Source organism: Terrapene carolina, unplaced genomic scaffold (genome assembly GCF_002925995.2).
Source record: "Terrapene carolina triunguis isolate 2854851 unplaced genomic scaffold, T_m_triunguis-2.0 Scaffold190, whole genome shotgun sequence".
NCBI lineage: Eukaryota > Metazoa > Chordata > Testudines > Emydidae > Terrapene > Terrapene triunguis.
This window is the reverse complement of record NW_020664541.1, coordinates 1,601,674-1,623,468: the sequence shown is the minus strand read 5'-3', so window position 1 is coordinate 1,623,468 and position 21,795 is coordinate 1,601,674. Positions and strand designations below refer to the sequence as shown.

Genomic DNA, 21,795 nt, shown 5'->3' with positions numbered 1-21,795 from the left:
TTTTTTTGCCTGGGGCGGCAAAAAAGCTAGAGCCGGCCCTGAGTAGGACAAGTGAGAATACTCACAAAAAGTGAACTTTTAACTCAAATGCTCAAATATTCACCAAAAGCACTTTTAAATTACAGGACTAACCAACATAACTAACCAACAGCAGGGTGAATGACACACTGCAAATTTTACACTTGAATATTTGAATTGAAGTCCAAACTTTTGTCGGTTAGTTACATAAATCATCAAACCAGGGAACAGAAAAAATATCATGTGACTTGTGAAACCAACCAATAAAAACTTGAATTCAGATGATCCACAATGCACGAATTGGGGGGAGGGATAGCTCAGTGGTTTGAGCATTGGCCCACTAAACCCATGGTTGTGAGTTCAGTCCTTGAGGGGGCCATTTAGGGATCTGGGGCAAAAAAATTGGTCCTGCTAGTGAAGGCAGGGACTGGACTTGATGATCTTTCAAGGTCCCTTCCAGTTCTATGAGATAGGTATATCTCCATATATTATAAGAATTATTTACTGACAATCATTTTAAACACCACACACATATAAGCATTTCACAATTTGTTTGTAGACAATTTGCAGACAAAGACAGATGAAATTGTTTATTCCCCTAAACCCTGCTCATGGATCCCCACCCCATTGTGCACCAGCATAGGGAAGCCATTTACTGGCTTAAATGTGAAAGAATCATTCAGCCCTACTTTGGGGTGCAAAGTGGCAGCATTTTGTGCCAGCAATAGCACCTCATAGTTTTAAGGTGGGGAAAGTGAGGAATACTGGGATCAAAAGGAACCAATGGCAGAATTTTAGGTAGACATACATAATGCCATTTGGCCAGGATTCTGGGGTTCACCTTCTGCTCTTGTGAAAAGGGCCATGAAATCTTTAAAAGAAAGGACGGCAGTTTTATCACTCAGCCATAAGATAGCATGTCCAGCGACACAGATACAGATACGCGTAACACCATGATAGGGAGTCGATTTAGAACTGAGCAAAGAGTAGCCTCAGTGAACCACCAATAGCACTCCTTGCAGCACCTGAGTTTTCCTCAGAAGTCTCCCATCCAAGTGCTAACTGGGTGCAAACTTTAGTGTATGAGCTCTAAAGAGATCTCAGTCCCAGAATGCATGATTGCAGGCTGAATGTGATGTGTATAGTGGGCTAGTTGTTCACAGACGGCACCTTTGTTGTTGCAAGCTATCCATTTCACATTTTGTGCAAACGTGACTTCCCTTCCAATGAGATAAGTGAAAACCCGGACCTGTGCAACAAGAATACAGATATAAGAATTATGCAGAAATCATCTCCCATTTGCAACAGTGCCAAGTCAGTCCAAAGAGGTGTAACATGCCACCAAATCAGAATGGTAGTGGCTTAACACCCATGTTGCAGAAGTGTAAATGACTATGCTGAAGGACAATGGAGAAATAGGGCCCTTGCCTTTACACTGATATGATTCTCTTGTTCCATGAGGACCTTGTTATCAATCACAATTAACCCAGCCAGCCAAGTAGCAATACATGGAGGCACGGAGCGTGATCAATTGAAGATGAGAACTCTTAAACACTGAGCTGGTGGTACACACTGGATTTGTTTTGGGAACAGCGGTGGAGAGGTTTGATTAACAAGCCAGAAGCAAGCATTGTGTTTGATTTCACAGTAGCAGCCAGATCCATATGCGGGTAGCTTCACCACTCATAAAAATTCTTAACCCATGGAAATATTTAACCACATAAAGCAATTAACGGGACACTATCAGGTTAAAATTCATCTGTTTTCAGAGTGTTCTCATTCATGTGATCAATAACAATTTAGCTTATTTAAAATGAAACAATATTAAAAATCAAATCTGCTTTTTGCTCTTTCTGCTGTTTGTTTCCCTTGTGCATTTCCCTCAGCTTGGACAAGGAATACAAATGAGTTACTTTGGTTTAGAATCAGTTCTTATTCTTTTTCAGTTCCAGGTCCTGATTCAAGGTTGTAAAGGCTGAGTTGCAAATAGAGCTGGTTGGGAATTTTTTGACAAGACAGTTTTTTGTCAGAAAATGCCTATTAGCTGAAATTGAAACTTTTCATGGGAATGTTCCATTTCCAATGAACTTTCCTCAAGAAAGGTTACTCAGGTTCTCTAGGATATCCAGGTACAAGCCTCTGCCTGAACCAGGCAGAGCAAGGACTACGAACCTGGGTCTCCTACACCCAGGAGAGTGCCCTAACCAGCAGACTATTGGCTATTCTGGGGTAGGTCGGTGTCTGTCTGTCTTTTCTTTTTTCTTGGAAAAGTCTTGGATTCATCCCAGTGTATAACAGGACAATATCTTGAAATCTCAAAAAATTCTGCAGGACAGGAAAAACCCAACCTATTGTACAGTTCTATTGTAAATACTGCATAGAGATGTTCAGTTATTTATTTATTTAATAAAACATGTTTCATTCTGGAGGCTAGTGGAGTTTTTATTTGTTGGTGGTGGTCTGTGGCTTTTTTTGTTTTTGTAAACCAGAAGAATGTTTCTATTGTCCTCAGCTTTTGAAATAGCCGTTTTTTAAACCTCTTCCCCCCCCCTCACCCCGTCCCCGCCCAACACACACACACATTTTGGGCCAAACTTGATCTGACAGTGTCCCTTTAAAATCATAGCACCTTTATAATCCCCTCACCAACCTATTGTCTAGCTGCTTTGTGTTGTATTTACAGTAGGGAGCATGTGGAGGCATGGGTATGTGAGTATACATACTTGGGTATGTGGTACTTTCTATTCACTCCATGCCAGGATGGTCACTTTCCTTCCCCTCCCCCGCCGCCTTTATTCATCCCTTTTGAGACAAACCTTACGATCAGGCCAGTTGTACTTTTCAAACACAGATTCATAATCCTCCACGGCTCCATCTGTGATCAGCATGATGGCTTGGTTACACAGGCCTCCTTGCCCAGCCTCTCTGAACTACAAATGGAGAGGAACAGCAGCATTAGTAGCCTCAGCATTGCCATAATTCTTATTGCTCTACATTTATTTATAACAGGCCAGATCCTGAGCTCCTTATTGAATTCTTACCCAGGCAAAACTCCCAATGACTTCATAGAGCATTTTCCCTAAGTGAAGACTAAGCTTTGGTGCTCTGTATATTTTTTATTTACACGGCGCCTATCATCATATGCCGTATCTAGGTGCTTTACAAAAGTTAAAATAACATGAAAAAAAAAAGAGTGCTGGGCACAACGAGCCTTATTGCCTACTGCCCTGTACTGTGCATTGCCATCTACACTTGTAATACGCAGGCATGGAGTGGGGGTAAAACACCCCCATCCTGAGTTGGTAGCCATTGGCACTCACTTTGTACAGCTCTGAATGAGTACAAAAGGCACAAGCTAGTGGACAATCCAGCCCAATGTCTCAGGCACAGCCAGTCACTCTGCCAAGGGAAAAAAGGAGGGCAAAATGGTCACAGGTGGAAATAGAAAGGCTGTATACTGAGCATGGCAGAGGACCTGGTATGTGTCAATAAGTGATATTTAATATGGAGTATAATTATGCTAAGAAAGTCTACAAGCTGTATTTCTAAATGCAGACAAAGAGGTGAGGCGTGAGTATCCCCAAAGAGCAGGCTGGGAAACTGCCTGCTTAGCCAGGAAGATAAACTTTTGAAAGCTGGTTTTAACTAACATCCTTAAAAGACCTGCTTCCCCTCCCTAGACCATCAACCTGAGGATGGGGAACACAAACTATTGTTGTGTGTCTCTGCCTAGTTGTGGGTGGAACAGACAAGTAGGTGGTGCATACAATCCTGAATGGACCTAGGATACACCACTTTGTTGGTGAGGGGGCAATCTAGTGTGATAATAAGCTAAAACCACAAGATAAGCACCTTTTGTAAGAGACATGGATGTAATCAGGGCTGGCTCCAGGCACCAGCCCTCCAAGCATGTGCTTGGGGCGGCACCTGGAGGGGGGCGGCGCTCACCTGGGGAGAGCGGGGCCGTGGCTGGGCTCTCCGCCCTCCCCCCGGCGCTCCGGCCGGCAGGGAAGAGCGGGGCCACCCTCCCGCAGCGCTCCGGCCGGTCGGGTAGAGTGGGGCCCCGGCCGGGCTCGCCGCCCTCCCCTGCTGCGCTCCCCGCCGGGGGCCGGGGCCGGCAGAAGGCTTTTTTGCCTGGGGCGGCAAAAAAGCCAGAGCCGGCCCTGGATGTAATAAGGAATTCTGAAAAACCCTTTTAACCATCAAAGCACTCAACCCACACCCACAACTTGAAAAACAGGTCCTGAGAGACTCAGGGCTTCTCTAGATTAGGAAAGAGGTCGAGGTTAGGTCAGGGTTAGCAAATGTGTCGCTAACCCCCACCTAACCTCAAGTTTTTTCCTAATGAAAACAAATCCGAAAAGGAGAAACGCAGGAAGACAAGGAACAGGGATGAATTGCTGGCGGGTGGCCTCTGACAAAAGAAGTTTGGGGAGTGGACATTGCTGTCTAGGAATGTAAAGTATTTCCTTCAATTGTTCTGTGACTGAGATGAGAGCACCTCATCTGGTGTATTTTATGAGAAGTTTAAATTTAGATATATGTTCTTCACACTGGTTCTTTTTGATTTACTACAATTTTCTCTCTATTTTCAATACAACATCTTAGGCTGGTTTGGTTAATTTCTCTCAGGCTGCACCACAGAGAGCAAAAACCCATAATCTCTAAAGGCTGGTCCACACACCATTTTGTACCAATGGAACTACATCTGTTTAGAAACCGATCCCCTGACGGTGGATGTAGTTATACTGGTATGATGGTGTCTACACTGGTAGGTTTTATTACTTTAACTATACCAATACAGCTAGAGTGGTACAAAAACTGTGTGTAGACCAGCCCATAGGAGAGTAAGCGAACAGGAAATGATGTCTGAGATTCTAACTTCACTCTGAGATCTCAGTCCAAAGGGCAGAGGTATCCTCTCCCATCTGGTGTAGGTGAACACAACAAAGAAGCCTAAGGACTAAAGAGGAAATGTGTACTAATGGGGCTGGGAGGTGGGGCAAGAGTATAGGTGACACTAAGCCTTAATATAGCTACAGAAATATTTTGGCAAATACCCTCAGGAAGGGAGCTTCCTAGAAGGGGTCCCAGATGAAATCTTGGGATGGAGAACAAAGAACAAACTACTTCTCCAGCTATGAGCCTTTAAGGCAAATGGAGTCAAGAAAACTTAATAATTTTATTTAGTACTAGCAAGACCTTGAATTTAATCTGTTGATTATCAGCAACCAGAGCAAACTGCAGAGGCTTTCCCTACATCAAGGAGTAAAAATGAACAGCTTCTTGGCTGCAACTTCTCGATTTCAAAGAGCACCTCCTCCTCTTACAAACTATTATGATTGGAGCAATGGAAGGTCTGTCCACTGAGGAAGGTTACACAAACTCACATAGATCAAAATGTAAAGGAAGGAAGACATGATAGCTCTGTAGTAAAGATAAATGAGAGGCAAGCAACTGCATGAAATAGAGCATGTGTGGGAGACTAATTTAAGGCTGACTAAGGGTGTATCACCAGAATAATGGCTTTAAAATAAAGAATGGCAAATTCAGCTTAGACATAAGAAAAAAGATTAAGAGCAATATCAGCAACATAGACCATTGGGCATGGGGAGAGAGTGCAGAGTATAAACTGGTACTTGTGCAGTGCTTAGAGCTTAACCTCTGAAATCCCTTCCATGTCTAACCTTGGCCATTCTGTATTTAGATGGAAAAGTATCTTGACCAACCTGGGTAGTATAATGATGCCACTGCACCTATCACCACCACCAGCAGTGGGACACTCCTTGTGTCAGCTCCACATTGCTGTAGTCAACATTGACACCGTCACTCTCATGTCACCACTACCAACATCATCTGCCTCAATAACATCCTCCACAACATTGCTTTCCTCAGTGCCAACACCACTGTGATGGCGCCATTACTGCCATTAACCTCATCATTATTACTTTCATCATAACCACTGCTACTATCACATCACCACCATTTTATACCATCACCAAAGCCACCATCTCTTCCATCTCCCTCATCAGCACCCCGATACCACCAAAGTATTGGTTATTCTACCATGATGAGAGAGGATTGGACAGCCTCTATTTGACCACTGTAGAATTTCATGTGTAGAACTCTTTTCCTCTCCACCTATATAATAACCCCTTTACTCATGTGGTATTTTTATTTGGTTTTTATAAAGTAGTTGTTACATTTATTTACTGTGATCCAGTATGCAGACCCCCAAAGGTCTCAGCGGGAGTGAGAAGAATGGTTTATATATAAAATTATTATTATTATTGGACCACATGTGGAAGTCTTTGCTTAGTTTTTAAACAAGTTGTTACTCAGACAAACTTTCACTGGAGTCAAAAAGACACCACTGGTAAAAAAATAAAGGGTCAGATTCTTAGGTCTGCTCTGCCCTTTTTGCATCACCTAAGCAGCACAAAAGGAACAGAGGCCACTGGTAACTCTGCTGTTGGGGATACCCTGGGCATAGCCAACTCCCCTGCCTCCCTCCACACAGCCCACAGAGCCCAAGGTTTTCAGGTGTTGCTTGAAAATGAGAAAGTGGATATTGAGATGGGTGTCCAGAGGTCTGGAGCTTCACACCCACAGGCCACCACGGAAAAAGCATCTCCACCTGAATGATGGTCAGACTCCTAAAAGGCAGGAGGAATCAGAGATACCTGTCAGGAACAAAGCTTAAGGTGGACGCCTGGAATGGAGCCAGGCATCAGGAATGATGATGCTCCTAGGTGCAGATGGAAGTTAGAGATAAAAATGTTAAAAGTCATTGAGTTATGTTAGAACACAGGGGAAATCAAGACTGAGGTCTGCTATAGGGTCCCATTGTATTAGGAAGAAGGAATGGGTGAGCTACACCTTGAACAGATTTCAAGTGTGTCCAGATGAGAAGCAATGGTGGACTTTAACTACTTAGCTGTCTCTTACATTAATACAGTGAAACCAAGATCATCCAACATTTCCTTGAATTATTAAGGGGACAACTTAATATAGCTTAGTTTAGATCTGATCATGACCAACAGGAAAGAATTAGAGACCTGGAAATTGCATGTAATGTGGGAGCCAGAGACCTTGTAATGATACAGTGCACAGTATTAATAGGGGAAGGTGAAATCATCAGCATAACGATAATGGAGGTAAAAGGCAGATTTTAAAACCAACAATTAAGGCCTGCTCCTGTAGGTCTTTTTGCAATGTGCTATGGGGACTACTTAGTTGTAGCGAGTGAGCAGAGGCTATGAGCAGGCACCATTCAGGTGAAGTTCTAGGTGCAATCCCCTGCACTGAGTGGAAGTAAGTCCCAAGACCCTTGAGTGTAACCATAAGGGTGCCCAAAAGTGTGTGTGTGTGCGCGCACATGCGTGCGGGCAGGGGAGGGCACAGATTGTGCATATTTGAAGAGATATAAGCTTGCTGAAGTGTAAGCAAATGAGGCACTTAGCTATGTGTTTCCCTCTTTGGCCATAGTCTTCTTACCACGAGTAACAGTCATACTCTGATTTATTCAGGATCAGATTCCCATGCACTCCTTGTTTTGCTCAACATTTTTTACTTTGCATTTGTAAGTGCAACACTTTGCATCTGTGGCATTCAGGACCAAGACCTTAGTAGGAGGTGTCTCCTGGGGAACGAAACTAAAGGACTCAGGGGAGCTGGAAGCTAACAGAGCAGAGAAGGAAAAGCAAGGTAAAAGCAGGACAAATAAAAGACCACTTAAAGAAAATGGAAAAAACTAGGCAATTGTGTCTGTGTATAAGAAGACATATCCTGCAAAAATCAACGGCACAAAATAAAGCACTGTTAGCAAAGGATGTAAAAAGGAGCAAGAAACTTTATAAATACATATAGTAAGAAGCACGAAAACGAGTAAGGAAAGTATAGGTCCACAACTTATAAAGGCTGGAGAACAAATAAGAGAGAGCAAGAATCAGGCTGGAATGCTTAATAACTGCTTTGCTTCACTCTTAAAAGGGACAGTAGTGACAGGACAGACAATGCAGTAGTAGGTAAGAGAGAAAGGGAGAGTTTCAAGGTAGAATCACAAGGGCTAGGTTAAAGACTATATAAACTGGACATATTCAAATCAGCAATGTCCAATGGAATTAAAGCTAGAGAGGTGAAAGAACTAGCATAAGGTGCATCTGGTCTACCTACAACGATGTTTGAGACCTAACAAAGAACAAATGAGTTCTCAAAAGAATGAACAAAAACTTGTTTTCAAAGGAGGATGGAAAGTTGATCAGTAAGTTGAGCTTCAATATTTGGTAAGTTACTAGAACAATTAATAATACAGTTAATTTGTGAGCACACAGATAATCAGAAAAATCATAGGTTACTGCTTGAATGAAATGCAATGGACACAGCATACCTCTACTTCAATAACTTATTTAACATCCTCCCATGTGATATTTAACTAGAGCAGGGGTTTTCAAACTGGGGGTCGGGACCCCACAGAGGGTCGCAAGTTTATTACATGGGGGGTTGTAAGCTGTCAGCCTCCACCCCAAACCCCGCTTTGCATCCAGCATTTATAGTGGTGTTAAATATATAAAAAAATGTGTTTAATGTATAAGGGGGGTCGCACTCAGAGGCTTGCAGTGTGAAAGGGGTCACTAGTACAAAAGTTTGAGAACTACTGAACTAGAGAATGTGGCTGAAATAGAGAAATATGATAGATACACAATTGGCTAGAAAAACTGAACACAGAGGGCCAAATACAGACAAATGCAAGTTTGCAACCTGGTAGATGCAGGTGCAACTCCCAGGAAAGTTTCTGGGTTAAATTCAGTGATGAAATAAACAGTGGTGTAAACTGCAAAGAAGGGGTAACATGCATTGATTTGGCATTCAGCGGAAGATATTCTGATTTAGTTTACACTGGTATAAAGCCAGCATAACATCTTTGTAAACACTGTGCGTGAAGCTCCCTAGTGTTCAGAGCAGTGAGTGGAGTTAGGGTCACAGTCAGAAGTCACACCAAGGGCCAAGCCAGAGTCATTAACTTAAGAAGTAGGTGTGGTAGCAGGAACAGGGAACAAAGCAAAGCAGCAGGAACCAGGGACAAGGAGTAGGAACCCAGCAAGGAGGCCAGGACTTGGTCTCAGGGGGTCTGGACAGATACAGGCCTAACAACTAGCTGCTCAGACAAGTAGTGGGACAGGAACAAGAAATTTTATACCCAGTAGAGCCCAATCAGCAGTCTGCTGCTAGTCAACTGACCTCACTGAGTTGGCGGTGGTAGCCTCTGCTGGTGGGGTATCAGCTACAGTTCCCTCATTTCACCTTGCAGTACTGTGGCACAGTGGGTCAGGCTGTTGCTTAGCAACCCTATAGGCCTGGGTTTGAGACCACAGGTGCCTGATTCTGCTCTCTCATGCTTGTGTAAAGCAGGAGTCTCCTAACTGAAGCCATGATGTTGCAACAGATTTCCAAGAGTATGAAATCAGCATCTGGCCCAATGAGGGTAATTTGCATTACAGGGGTCAGATCCTTAGCAGGTGTAGGTTAATACAACCTCATTGAATTCAGTGGAGCCACTCCATTTTACACCTGTTGAGGCCCTGGCCCTATGGGAAAGAAAGGGGCATGAAGCAGGAGGTAATGAGGTACAGCAGCCCCTCCCCCACTAACTAACTAACACTGTGCCATGCTCGACACTTCCGCACCCAGCTCTGGCATAAGGAGACACAAATCCCCTTGACCTCAGAGCTACACCAGGAGCTGTGTTTTCTCCCTGAAAAACACCATATCTGTGTAAATTACACACATTTTAACACATTATCAAATGCAAGTTTGGTGCCACTCACACACATTTTTTGACCAACTTACACCCAACATGTATATAACTTACCCCACCATTCATATTACTTCAGAATCTGACAGAGTTCATGTACCCATTTAATGGGTTGGTGTCAAGTTGAGAGGAGGTTCTGAGTGTGATCTAATAGGAGCAGAGACTGACTCAGGTTTATACTGGGCTTTCCATGGGCAGCTTATGTCTTTTCCAAGATCAGGAAAGCAACCTTTTTTAATCCCTATTTCCTTTGACAGGTTTCAGAGGGGTAGCCGTGTTAGTCTGTATCAGTAAAAACAATGAGGAGTCCTTGTGGCACCTTAGAGACTAACAAATTTATTTGGGTATAAGCTTTCGTGGGCTATAACCCACTTCATCAGATGCATAGAGTGGAAAATACAGTAAGCAGATATAAATATACAGCACATGAAAAGATAGGAGTTGCCTTACCAAGTGGGGGGTCAGTGCTAAGGGGGCCAATTCAATTCCCTGCAACAAACCCCGTTGCCAACTCTGTCCGCATATCTATTCAAGGGATACCATCATAGGACCTAATCACATCAGCCATACCATCAGGGACTCGTTCACTTGCACATCTACCAATGTGGTATATGCCATCATGTGCCAGCAATGCCCCTCTGCCTTGTACGTTGGCCAAACCGGACAGTCTCTACGCAAAAGAATAAATGGACACAAATCTGACATCAAGAATTATAACATTCAAAAACCAGTAGGAGAACACTTCAATCTCCCTGGACACTCAATAACAGACTTAAAAGTGGCAATTCTTCAACAACAAAAATTCAAAAACAGACTCCAATGAGAAACTGCAGAACTGGAATTAATTTGCAAACTGGACACCATCAAATTAGGCCTGAATAAAGACTGGGAGTGGATGGGTCACTACAAAAACTAATTTCCCTCTGCTGATACTCACACCTTCTTGTCAACTGTTTGAAATGGGCCACCTTGATTGCATTGGCCTCATTAGCACTACAAAAGTGATTTTCCCTCCCTTGGTATTCACCCCTTCTTGTCAACTGTTGAGAATAGTCCTCTTCCACCTTAATTGAATTGGCTCGTTAGCATTGACCCCCCCACACACACACTTGGTAAGGCAACTCCCATCTTTTCATGTGCTGTGTATTTATACCTGCCTACTGTATTTTCCACTCCATGCATCTGATGAAGTGGGTTTTAGCCCCCAAAAGCCTATGCCCAAATAAATTTGTTAGTTTCTAAGGTGCCACAAGGACTCCTCGTTGTTTTTGCTGATACAGACTAACACGGCTACCACTCTGACAGCTATTTTTAGCACCATAGCACAAGCCCTGCAAGCCTGAGTCTCTAGACCCAGGCTCTGGGACTTGCTACCAGGGGATTTATTTTTGCTATGTAGACATACCCTACATGTGTGACCCCATGAGATTCATATGAAAAGAAATATAAATTGGTTTACATAGGAAGGAACAGTGATGGGCACAAATACAGAACAAGAGAAAATGAATCTGTAGTCTGTTAACTCAAAGCCTGAATCCCAGCTAGGAAGGTATACCCCAGGGACAGATCAACTCAATATGAATTAACAATGTGAGACTGTTGAAAGAAAGGTAACTGCTCTCTTGGGATGTGTTAAAAGGAGTATTATGTTTCAAACATGCAAGGTAATTATTCTGCTCTGGTTGGCACTTGGTAGGCCTTAACTAGAACACTTCTTCCAGTTTAGAGCCCCATGTTTCATAAAAGACAGACAAACCGGAGGCAGTTCAGAAGAGAGCAACAGACAGGATAAAAAGTTTGGAAAAATAAGTCCTGTATGGAAAGATTAAGAGAATGGGGCAAGGCAACCCCACTGAAGAGAACAGAAGGCTGAGGTGAGACAAGATAAATGTTTACTCACAGGTAAGCAATACTATCTGGCACTTACATAGCACCTTACGTGCCAGGATTTCAAAACACTTGATAAATGTTAATTAAGTAAGCCTCACATCACCCCTGTGAGGCAAATTAATATTATTGTACCCAATTTATATATGGGTAAATCAAAGCAGGGAGTGTTCAAATGATATGTCCAAGGTTACACAGAGTCAGTGAAAGTGCTAGGAATAGAACCAAGGAGACCTGACACCCAGCTACCCTTTTCTACTCGCTAGACCTGCAGTTCTCAAACTTTAGCAACGAGGACCCCCATTTTGATTTAAAAATTTTTGCGGCCCCCCAAGCTCTCCCACTCCACCCCTTCCCCCAAGGCTCCACCCCCACCCCCACTCCACCCTGCCTCTTTCTGCCCCTTCCCCCAAGTGCACCACATCCCTGCTCCTCCCCCTCCTTCCCAGCGCCTCCTGCACCCTGGCATGCAGGAGGCGCTAGGAGGCAGGGGGAGGAGTTGATCAGTGGGGCCCGCAGACCCCCAGGAGTACCCTCGCGGATCCCCAGGGGTCCGCAGACCCCAGTTTGAAAAACACTGCACTAGACCATTCTTTTTCAAGGGATCAGTTATTCTCAGTCAGCAAGAAGTAATGGCCAAGGCTGTCAAAAGTGACTAGCCTCAATTTCTGGGTGCTCAATGTGAGACACTTTAAAGGGGTCTGATTTTCAGAGGCTGGGGTGTCACGAAAAATTGAGGCTACCATAAATCACCAGCCAGTTTTGAAAATCTTGGCCCAGAAGCTTAGGACACAGTTGGAATTACAATTTAAATACCACCGAAAGCTCTATGGACCAGATTCTGGGTCTTTCTTCAGCCCCTTTGTGTCACTCAGGCAGTACAAGGCTGTCAAGCTGGTGTAACTGACTTCTTGAGGATTCCCCCTGAAGAGGGGACATCCCAGAAAGGTGTAGAGCTGCTAACTGTTCTCCTGAAGCTGTTCTACGCTCTTCCAAAGTAGCCCTTAGTTGCCCCAGAATTGTGGGAATATAAAGAAGGCGAAATACCACCTTTTCTCCAACCCCGGACTCCTCGTCCATCATTGAGTGGATCTCTAGTGGGCCGGAAAACCTGGGCCTATAATTCTAAAAACAATTGTGCTAAGGAGCAAAACCTCCCTTGGCAATTTGTAATCATTATCATTATAGATAATCAGGGCTACACTAGACACTTGGAGCCAGATACTCTGCTGTTGTGAATCAGTAATTTCAATACACTAATTTACTCCAGCAGAGGATCTGACTGGTTTTAGTGAGGAGTAATTTTGTCACCATACACAGGGATGTACTAGATAAGTGACCATTAGAGATGTATTCCAAATGAATGATTTTAGCATTAAATCACGACTGCTTCCCTCATCCTTTAGATCATCCTCTTCCCATAAAGCATCACCTTGTAATTGCCGATATCTCATTATCAGCATCAGAAAGACAACACCAGATTACCATTTTCACACATCAGCTCCAATCACAATTAGTGCTAATACCACCACCCTATCATCTCAGCTCCTGCCATTACCCACAATACCATCCCTGGGCAGAATTCTGATCACACTTTCACTATAGAGCAAATCAGGAACAGCTCCCCTATAGCCAATGGTGCAGAGTGGAAAATCAGGCCAAATATGTCAACATCTCTAGCACATGGTACAGCTAACCTCACCACCATATTTACTATCAATAACACCATCTTGTTAGCATGAAGGGTGTCAGTGTCCTTAGTAGTACTCTAGGGCTGCCGGTGCACTTAGGAGAGAGGGTTACACTGGGACTTGGTACTCTTATTTTTTTTTATATCCTTCAGCAATCCTTAAGGAACAAAGCTGAGTCATGCTTTTGTGTGACGACTATTGAGGTCCCAATTGCTCACATAACATAATAAATCTTGCATGACTGTCTTGGGCATAGTAGGTGATTGGAACACCTTGGATGACTGTCACTGTTTTATTTTACATATGGTATTTTCTATATGAATCACTGTGTTGATCCTTGGGAAATTAAACACAAAAATAAACCGAGAAGTAAAAACAATCTAATACCTTAATCATAATGACATTTACCATTGCTCACTAATACCCTTCATTATCAGAATGATTGCTATCATCTTGTCATTTATATTATCATCTCTGCAGTGACATTTTATGTCACTACAACCAGCATCATCATATCACCAGTATCATTATATTTGCTAGCAACACTACTAGCTCACAGCTATTGAAATCACAATCACTACTAGCTTCTTCAGCGTATCCCTCAGTATCACAATCAGCACTGTGAGCTTCTATATGCTGTTTGATACTGTCATGGATTCAACAGCATGACAGGCCTGATTGGGAGCATGCTCTCACGGGTGTAACTCCACTGACTTCAGGAGAGTTACTCCTAATTAACACTGGTGTACATGAGATCTGAACTCAGTCCTATTAGTTTCCCAGACAATATGAGATGTGATAGGAGGAGAGAATAAGGATGAGATTTTCAACAACACTTAGTGTTGGCCTAACTCTGCTCCCATTTAAGTCACAGAGAGATTTTTACCCAAGTAACTGAATTTGGCCCAGTGAATACAGTCGGTTTAATTATGTTATTTTAAGCCTTTTTGTTAAAAGGCTGTCTCTGTCCCCCTTTTAGAGTGGTAGCCGTGTTAGTCTGTATCAGTCTGCCCCCCTCTGCCTCCTCCTGTCACTTAGCTAGCAGTCAATCAATCATTCATTTTCAGGCACTGATGAATTGGCACAGCACTGAAATATGAAGTAATAAGCTCTGAGTAAACTGAATGAATTGAACATTAGCACTGAGGGACATAATTATGGATGATTCAAGGCACTGATCTATGGGGTCACTTTTCCCGGGGGAAAGGTGACTATTTATAGCAACTGGCTCTATGCCACGTCAGCTACCCACTTTCCTTTGGCATGGCAATGCCCCCTTTATTACAAGCCTCATCGGGAGCAATAACGGGTTTGAGCATTTTAAATAAATTAATAAACAAACAGCTCCCTAAAGTCAGAGTGCCCAAGTTCATCATCATCACCATCACCATCCATGTCACAATCACAGCCAAGATGCTCATCAGCAACTTTTGGCCCTGTCAGAAAACGTTCATTTCACTGCACTAGGAGAATTCCCCCTGACATGATGCCAGCGGTAGAGTGCCATGAGACACGCGGAAGAAGGGGGAGGGGGGAAGCAGGGAGGAGTGAGCATGCTCTTTAACACCCTTGACACAAAATGCTCTTACCTCCCTCAGGATTTTGAAGGATTCCAGCACGGCTTTATTGACGGTCCCCACTCCTTTTGCCTGCAGCTCATCCACCAACTGCTTAAAGTGCTAGCATGAAGTGAGAAACACATGGCAGATATGAGATGCGGACAGAAGGAAGGCAGAATTCTCAGGACAGGGGAGAGAAGGGTGACACAGGGCCAAAGAAACCCTGTATTTCAGGGCACATGACTACTCTAGATGGCTGGGCAAGCTTCCACTATAGCGTCTACAGATGTGAAAGTCAATAGGCTACTCCAATAACAGTTCTATCATGGGGCACCCACGTTCACATATGTGCTGTACTATAAGCTGCTGCACAGCACGTTCATAAATAACTGCCAGAAATAGCAGCGCCTCTCTTTGGAGATTTGTCCTTTGCTGAGGGTGAAACACAGGGGAGTTTGGTAAGAAATGTGGAGAGAAACATTCTGATAATGTTAACCGTGGACTATGGGGACAATGTGAGTATGAGCCACCTCCACAAGATTGAGAGCGAGAGAAACAAGGGAGATATAATCAGAACTAAAAATACATCCCAGCCAGGAGGGAGGTGCATCTTACAGCAGTCAGATGCACAATGACCACCTTAGGGCTACAGCTGCTCATCACTCCCAGATTAGAAAAGCAGCTATCAGCAAAGCACACTGAAAAAGTGCCCTACGAAAGGGGGAACCTAGACTGCAGCGTTCATTGGTGACCAGACATTTACTGGGAAAGGGCTGAATTCCCACTTTTCTGAGGGCCAAGGATGTGGATGGAAGGTCTGAGCTTTTAGAAATGGCACACGGAGTGCTCTTGAGAGTTATGTGCTTTTGTTCCTTGTGATAGGACAGGAAAGATTGACTGGTATGCTCTGGCTAGTTTGTGCTGCTCCAGAGACACAAATCAGTTGTAAACTTGGTTTAACCAGCCAGCTGCACTGAGTTTACAGCTGCTTTGCATATCCAGCGAGATGCAGAGCAGACAGTGTGTCACCGTGAATCTGGCTCTAGGTCTCAGAAATAAAAATCCACATGTTTTTGGGACATCAGTTGCTTCCTGTCCTTGGAGTTTCCCACCAAAGCATCACAGTCCCACTAACTCAACTACAATAAGAGAGCTGTCCCAACAACACCTCTGAGTCTGGCACTCACCTCTCTGTTATCTCTGTCTGCTTGGACCAGGATGCCCTTGAAACAGGGTTCAACATAATGAACATAATCATTGTACTGAAAAGAGAGAAGTAAAAGAATAGGGTTAGCGATAAAAGGAATCTCTTGAAAGTAAGATTCGTAAGAGGACATTTATAGGGATAAAAACAGCATCTATTTTACAGTTACACTGTTTTATTTAGTTCTTTATTTAGAATTTTATTGTGCCAATTTTGTGCTCTAGACACATTACACTTTTAAAAATCCTGCCTTTTAAAACAATACATTAAATAAATTGTAGCATGTTGGCAGATTAAATCCAGGCACACCCATAGGTGCAGGGTTAATGCTATTTTATTAACAGAGTTCCAGCAGTCTTCTCCACACTCTAATATCTGTGCAAAAGACTAATTTATGGCAGCACTTAAATTCTCAGATTACAATACACAAGGGGACATATATTACATACATCTCTTTAAAAAACTAACATATAAAACCCTCCCAGCTTAGTATGATTTCCCTCTGTTCCTGAATCAACACTGCTCACTTCTCCATCTATCCATCCAGGTACTTATATGGCTCCCATCAATGGAATAGTTTAGCAACCTAAACAGATAACAATGAGCTCTCACTTCCTTCCCTACCAGCAGGGGACAAGCTTAGGGATTTTGGTGTTGTGTTCCCATAAATCTATAAAAATGAGGGTATAATTATGGGAAATCCTGGGCAAAGAGCTGGGGTTTGTATTTAGCTCTGAAAGGGAAGACGTTTGCAATCACTCTCTTTTTCTTTGGCATTGAGTTCCATAGTCTTGATCCTGTGCAAGTTCTGTCTTCTGTGGTCACGAGCCACCCCTGTACTGGTCAACTGTCTTATTGTTCCAATGGTGTCACGGGAAGTCATGGTCACATAGAGGGAGAAATTCCATGGAAAACTTTGAAAATCAGGAGCTTGACCTTTTCCTGGACTCTGTTCTATGGGACATCAGTGCAGAGACTGATGTATCATGGTAATCCCAGCCAGGACATAAACAAGTTAATATCACTACTCTTCAGAAAAGTGCTCTCTTTCTTGACCACAAGTAGTCAGGATTTTGCTTATACATCTCACACGAAAGATAGCAGCTTCAGCAGCACAATGCCTCCTAGCACCAGGCTGGAGTGTTACTGACTCAGAGGGATGACAGCCATAAATCAAAATAGCACCATCACTTCCTGAAGCACCAATTGTCCCCATCCCAGTACTGACTCCGTCCCTCTGGGTTTAGTCTGTGAAATAGGAAAGGGTCACTGACCAAGATGATATAGTTGCAGACTGAGTTCTTGTATCATTACTAAAGTTTTGTCTCAATAAGAAAAGGAATAAAATTAGGAAAAGGAACAAACAAGCTTTTAATGTCAATCACAGGGTGAATAAGGAATTAGCATTTACCCTGCTGGTCACTCACCAAAGTACTTGCAGCTGACTTGTCATAGCTGATTTGTTTTTGTTTCCCATTCCCATTGAACTCTAGAGCTAAGTGCTGTAGTGATATTACTGCTATCCCTGCATGGTTGGCTAGTGGAGCTGAAAGGCAGGCATGATTGACAGGGTGAGTTGTTTTATATTTAGACTGGGATACACTTACTGCAATAATATTGACGAAATCATTTTCCCCCAAAGTGTCCAAAATGGTGATGATGGTGTGTTTGGCAATGGTCATCAGCAGACCCTTCATGCTCCCACTGATGTCCACCACGATTATAATGTCCTTGGGCGAGGTGGCTGCCTGGATGTACCTTTATAGGATTGGGAGAGAAGAGAAGCTGGTACAACATAAGCACCGGGGAAGGCAGAATTCTGGGCATACCATTGGCCATATCAGGTCCTTGATTCTAGACCCACGATAACATGCATGCCTGGCAGTGGCAGACTTGGGAATGTACCCTTTATCCCATGCCGGATGTACCACTCATATAAATATGACGAGGCTGTCCTGCTGTTTAACAGTAGTGCTCTGCTGGACCTGGGTTCTTGTTTACAGGACTGGCAAAGGCTGGGAGTGCTGCAGAGGTGATATGCTCAGACATAGCTGACAGAGGGAACTTGATGTTATTTAACAGTGATCCCTGCTACTGAGATGACTGATTCAAAGAGTGGAATTGATGGACTCTGAACAGTCCCATCCCATTGTTCTGCAGTCTCATAAAGTGGAGGGGATAAAGAAGGGAGTCACTGACAGTGATTCCGTATGAGACGTTAGACCCCAAGATGGAGGGAGGGGTGTTGGAAGGGGATGGACAACACTCTCTAATCCAGTATGCTACAATGTGATTGCTTAAACACTAGTTTATCACTAGCTTATCTCTCTCTCCCAGGAGCAGTGTGCAACAGAGGCTCTGATTAGACTCCCCACTGCAGACAGTGGACTGTGACATCTGTGCACTCACCATTCAGGTCTCTGTAACCCACACTAGGAAGGGGGGGGGGGCGGACAAAAATCAGGACAAGGGTCAATCAAAGTTCCAAAAGAAGAGGAGAAAAAGGGGGCGAGAGAGAAAGAAAAAGATGGTGGGGCCTAATCTCTCACCAGCCTCGATTCCTGCAGTCGAAGGAGATGACTCCATTCTCATCTGGCATCCACTTTATCCCTGAACAGAGCAGCAAAAGGAGGACTCAGTGGCTTAATCACTCAGGAAAACAGGCCTCGGCTCCCCACCCCTGCAGGCACCAGACCTTCAATTATCCTTAGCTCTGTGACCTCACTATTTTAGTTCACACGGTCATGTGACTCCCACAACCAACAGCAGAGCTCCAGCAGTTATAGCAGCAGGCAGGTTGGATAAATACACACAAAGCTTTCCTAGCTTTAATTTCTGGCCTTCACACAGTCCCTTGAATGTGTTGATTAATTTTTATGCAAAATGTCACTGGGCTGTGCCTGGTGCTCTCAGGAACGTTGAAAAATTGGGGAGGGAATGCATTTACTTTCATCTTTATACCATTTGTATGCAGCTTTCTCCAATATCTGCAGTGCTGCTGAGTCTTGTGATTTTTTTGACGAGTGAGGTGATTTTGGCTGAGGTTGAAGCCAGTTTGAAGATGACGTGAGAAGCTCCAGTCTCTAGTGAATTTGAGGCCTCTGATTGGCTGCCTGCCCTATGTGCCTGCCTCCTGGGGCTGAGCAACCAACTAGAGTTGCTAAAGGAAGAGCTCTTCCCTCCTCCCCCTCTCATCAGCAGCCCAACCATTCTCATAAGAGGGGATGGGGAGCTAAACTCCCTCCCCTCAGCCTGGAAGCGGGAGAGAGGACACTGCTGCAGTCTCCACCCCGCAGGCCTGGGAGAGAGGGTGAAGAATCCCACAAGGAGCAGAGCAGGGCGGGACCAGGGCAGAATTAATTGCTGGGCAGATGTAGGGGTGTGAGCTCCAGCCCCTTACCCAATACATATGGGAGAGTGGGCAACACTGATTGTCACACACACACACACACACACTGGTGATGGGCAGGGGGAATTCAAAACAATCAAAACACAGACCAAAACCAAAATATAAACTTTTTGGGGAAAAAACAGATTTTTGGGGGGCCAATCTCATGATTTTTGGGGGGGTCTGACTGATATTTGATCTCTTGAGGTTGGCAATATTGTATCTTTTTTCTTACAGAATGGTTGAGAACCTTAAAAAGTAGAAGGAGAGATAGGTGTGTGGCCCAGATTGAGCACTAAAGGCTTTGTCACAGCTTTCTCAGGGCAGATGGCACTACAGCAGTCAGTCAGCCTGAAGCTCATATAGGCAAGCAGAATACCTTTGGTGTCACAAGTGCAACACACTGGTTGTGTTGTCCCCCCTGTATGGTAGCTAGTGGCTAGAGCAGGGGTAGGCAACCTATGGCACTTGTGCCAAAGGCGGCATGCGAGCTGATTTTCAGTGGCACTCACACTGCCCAGGTCCTGGCCACTGGTCCAGGGAGCTCTGCATTTTAATTTAATTTTAAATGAAGCTTCTTAAACATTTTTAAAACCTTATTTACTTTACATACAACAATAGTTTAGTTATATATTATAGACATATAGAAAGACACCTTCTAAAAAGGTTAAAATGTATTACTGTCACGCAGAACCTTAAATCTGAGTGAATAAATGAAGACTTGGCACACCACTTCTGACAGGTTGCCGACCCCTGGGCTAGAGAATGAGAGTCTTCTATTGCCACCAGTGTTACTCTTTTACAGGAATGTGCCTTTGGTGCACACCATCCCAGTTCAATCAGCTCAGGCAACCTGTGGTTGTTGGTTATTTCCAAGAGGTCTCCCTTTTGGGAAATCTAACCCCAGACCCATATGTAATCCATACTTACTATTCTACAATGGAAGGCAGTGATCCACCAATCCCTAGGCTTCCCAGAATAGGTTCTGTATCAATGTGTTCCCTTCCCTGGTGTGTTTCATGTTTTAGAGAAAGGGCTAGGAATGTCTGAGCTTCTTTACCTGGGTAAAGTCTGAAGAATCCTGTGGAGCTGCCAAAGTACTGCCAGGTCAGTGTTGGGTCTCTTTGGAAATTGTCCACAAAAATAGGATTCAAGGCTTCTGACATGTAAACTCCATTCAATATGCCAGGGTCTGTGGGGAAAGGCGGAGCCAGGAAACATAGGGAGAGGGGAAGGAAGGGTGCAACAGGGGGAAAAAAAGCACAGTATAGAGGAGAGTGGTGGGAACAAAGAGAAAGACCCAGACAGCGTGGAGCCTGTACATACAATGATTCTTCATGGTCTGAACACAATTACAACATGTATTCCTCACTACTGTCACTCCCTTCATGATGACAAATATCGTATTGAAACTGGCTTTAAAACAAACATTGCAAGAGGAATTGTCTTTACCGTTCAAGCAAATCCTGGAATGTAAGTCACCACTAGCAATCACAAGTTAACTCTGCTTGGTCACACATCATCTCCCTACCTCTTCTGGGGTTTATCTACCTTGGGTGATTTACATCAAGTTAGAACAGGATCCCAAGGGGTTATGGTAATTAACTCAAGGTTAAATACAATGTAGTGCTCAGTATAAACAGGGATTGTTGTGTTATATCATCATACCAGCCGGCTGTGGTAGCCCAACCAGCTGAAACAATGTTAAACATGACAGTCCCTGGTTACAGTGAGTGTTTAACATTGTGCGCTGGTTATCAGGACTCCTCCAGTTATGTTCTAACATGATGCAATTACCCAGTGTAGACAAGACCTTAGATTTAAAACCCTCCATCTTTCTCCTATTACTCTCTTTTTTGATATCCCTCCTCTGGTTTTCTTCATTCCTTTCCTCTGTCTCTGCTTCTCCCCCAAGGCCTGATCTCTGATCTCGGACCCCCGATCTCACTTACACCTGTGTAAATCTGAAGATTTACATAAGACATCTGAGGCTGACATGAGACAGCTTGTAGTGGTATCTACTCCAGCACCAGAGAGGGTAAAATGGAGCAGCAGCAACAGGACAAGAGAGGCTTTGATCAAAACCCTCTTTCTGCAATAAAACCCTCTCAAGCTTTTGAACTTTGCGGTGGCGTATATAATTTCTAAATCTAACAGTATAACAAATAATGATAGCGAAGCTTTAAAAGGGAATCACTGTAGGCCAAATAAATCAGGGGACTCACGAGTGTTTG

At 43.8% G+C, this 21,795-nt stretch overlaps 1 protein-coding gene across 1 annotated transcript in view; it reads right to left on the bottom strand.

The window, feature by feature from the left end:
* Positions 1-21,795, bottom strand: part of CACNA2D4 (calcium voltage-gated channel auxiliary subunit alpha2delta 4) — a 163,325-nt gene that overhangs the window by 117,336 nt on the left and 24,194 nt on the right. Inside the window, exons 7-13 of the mRNA XM_026654338.1 lie at positions 20,622-20,753; positions 18,723-18,783; positions 17,781-17,931; positions 16,157-16,231; positions 15,000-15,089; positions 2,835-2,948; positions 1,189-1,267 (exon numbers count right to left, since the gene is read on the bottom strand). Coding sequence (XP_026510123.1) covers positions 1,189-1,267; positions 2,835-2,948; positions 15,000-15,089; positions 16,157-16,231; positions 17,781-17,931; positions 18,723-18,783; positions 20,622-20,753 — 702 coding nt within the window. The remainder of the gene's footprint in view (positions 1-1,188; positions 1,268-2,834; positions 2,949-14,999; positions 15,090-16,156; positions 16,232-17,780; positions 17,932-18,722; positions 18,784-20,621; positions 20,754-21,795) is intronic.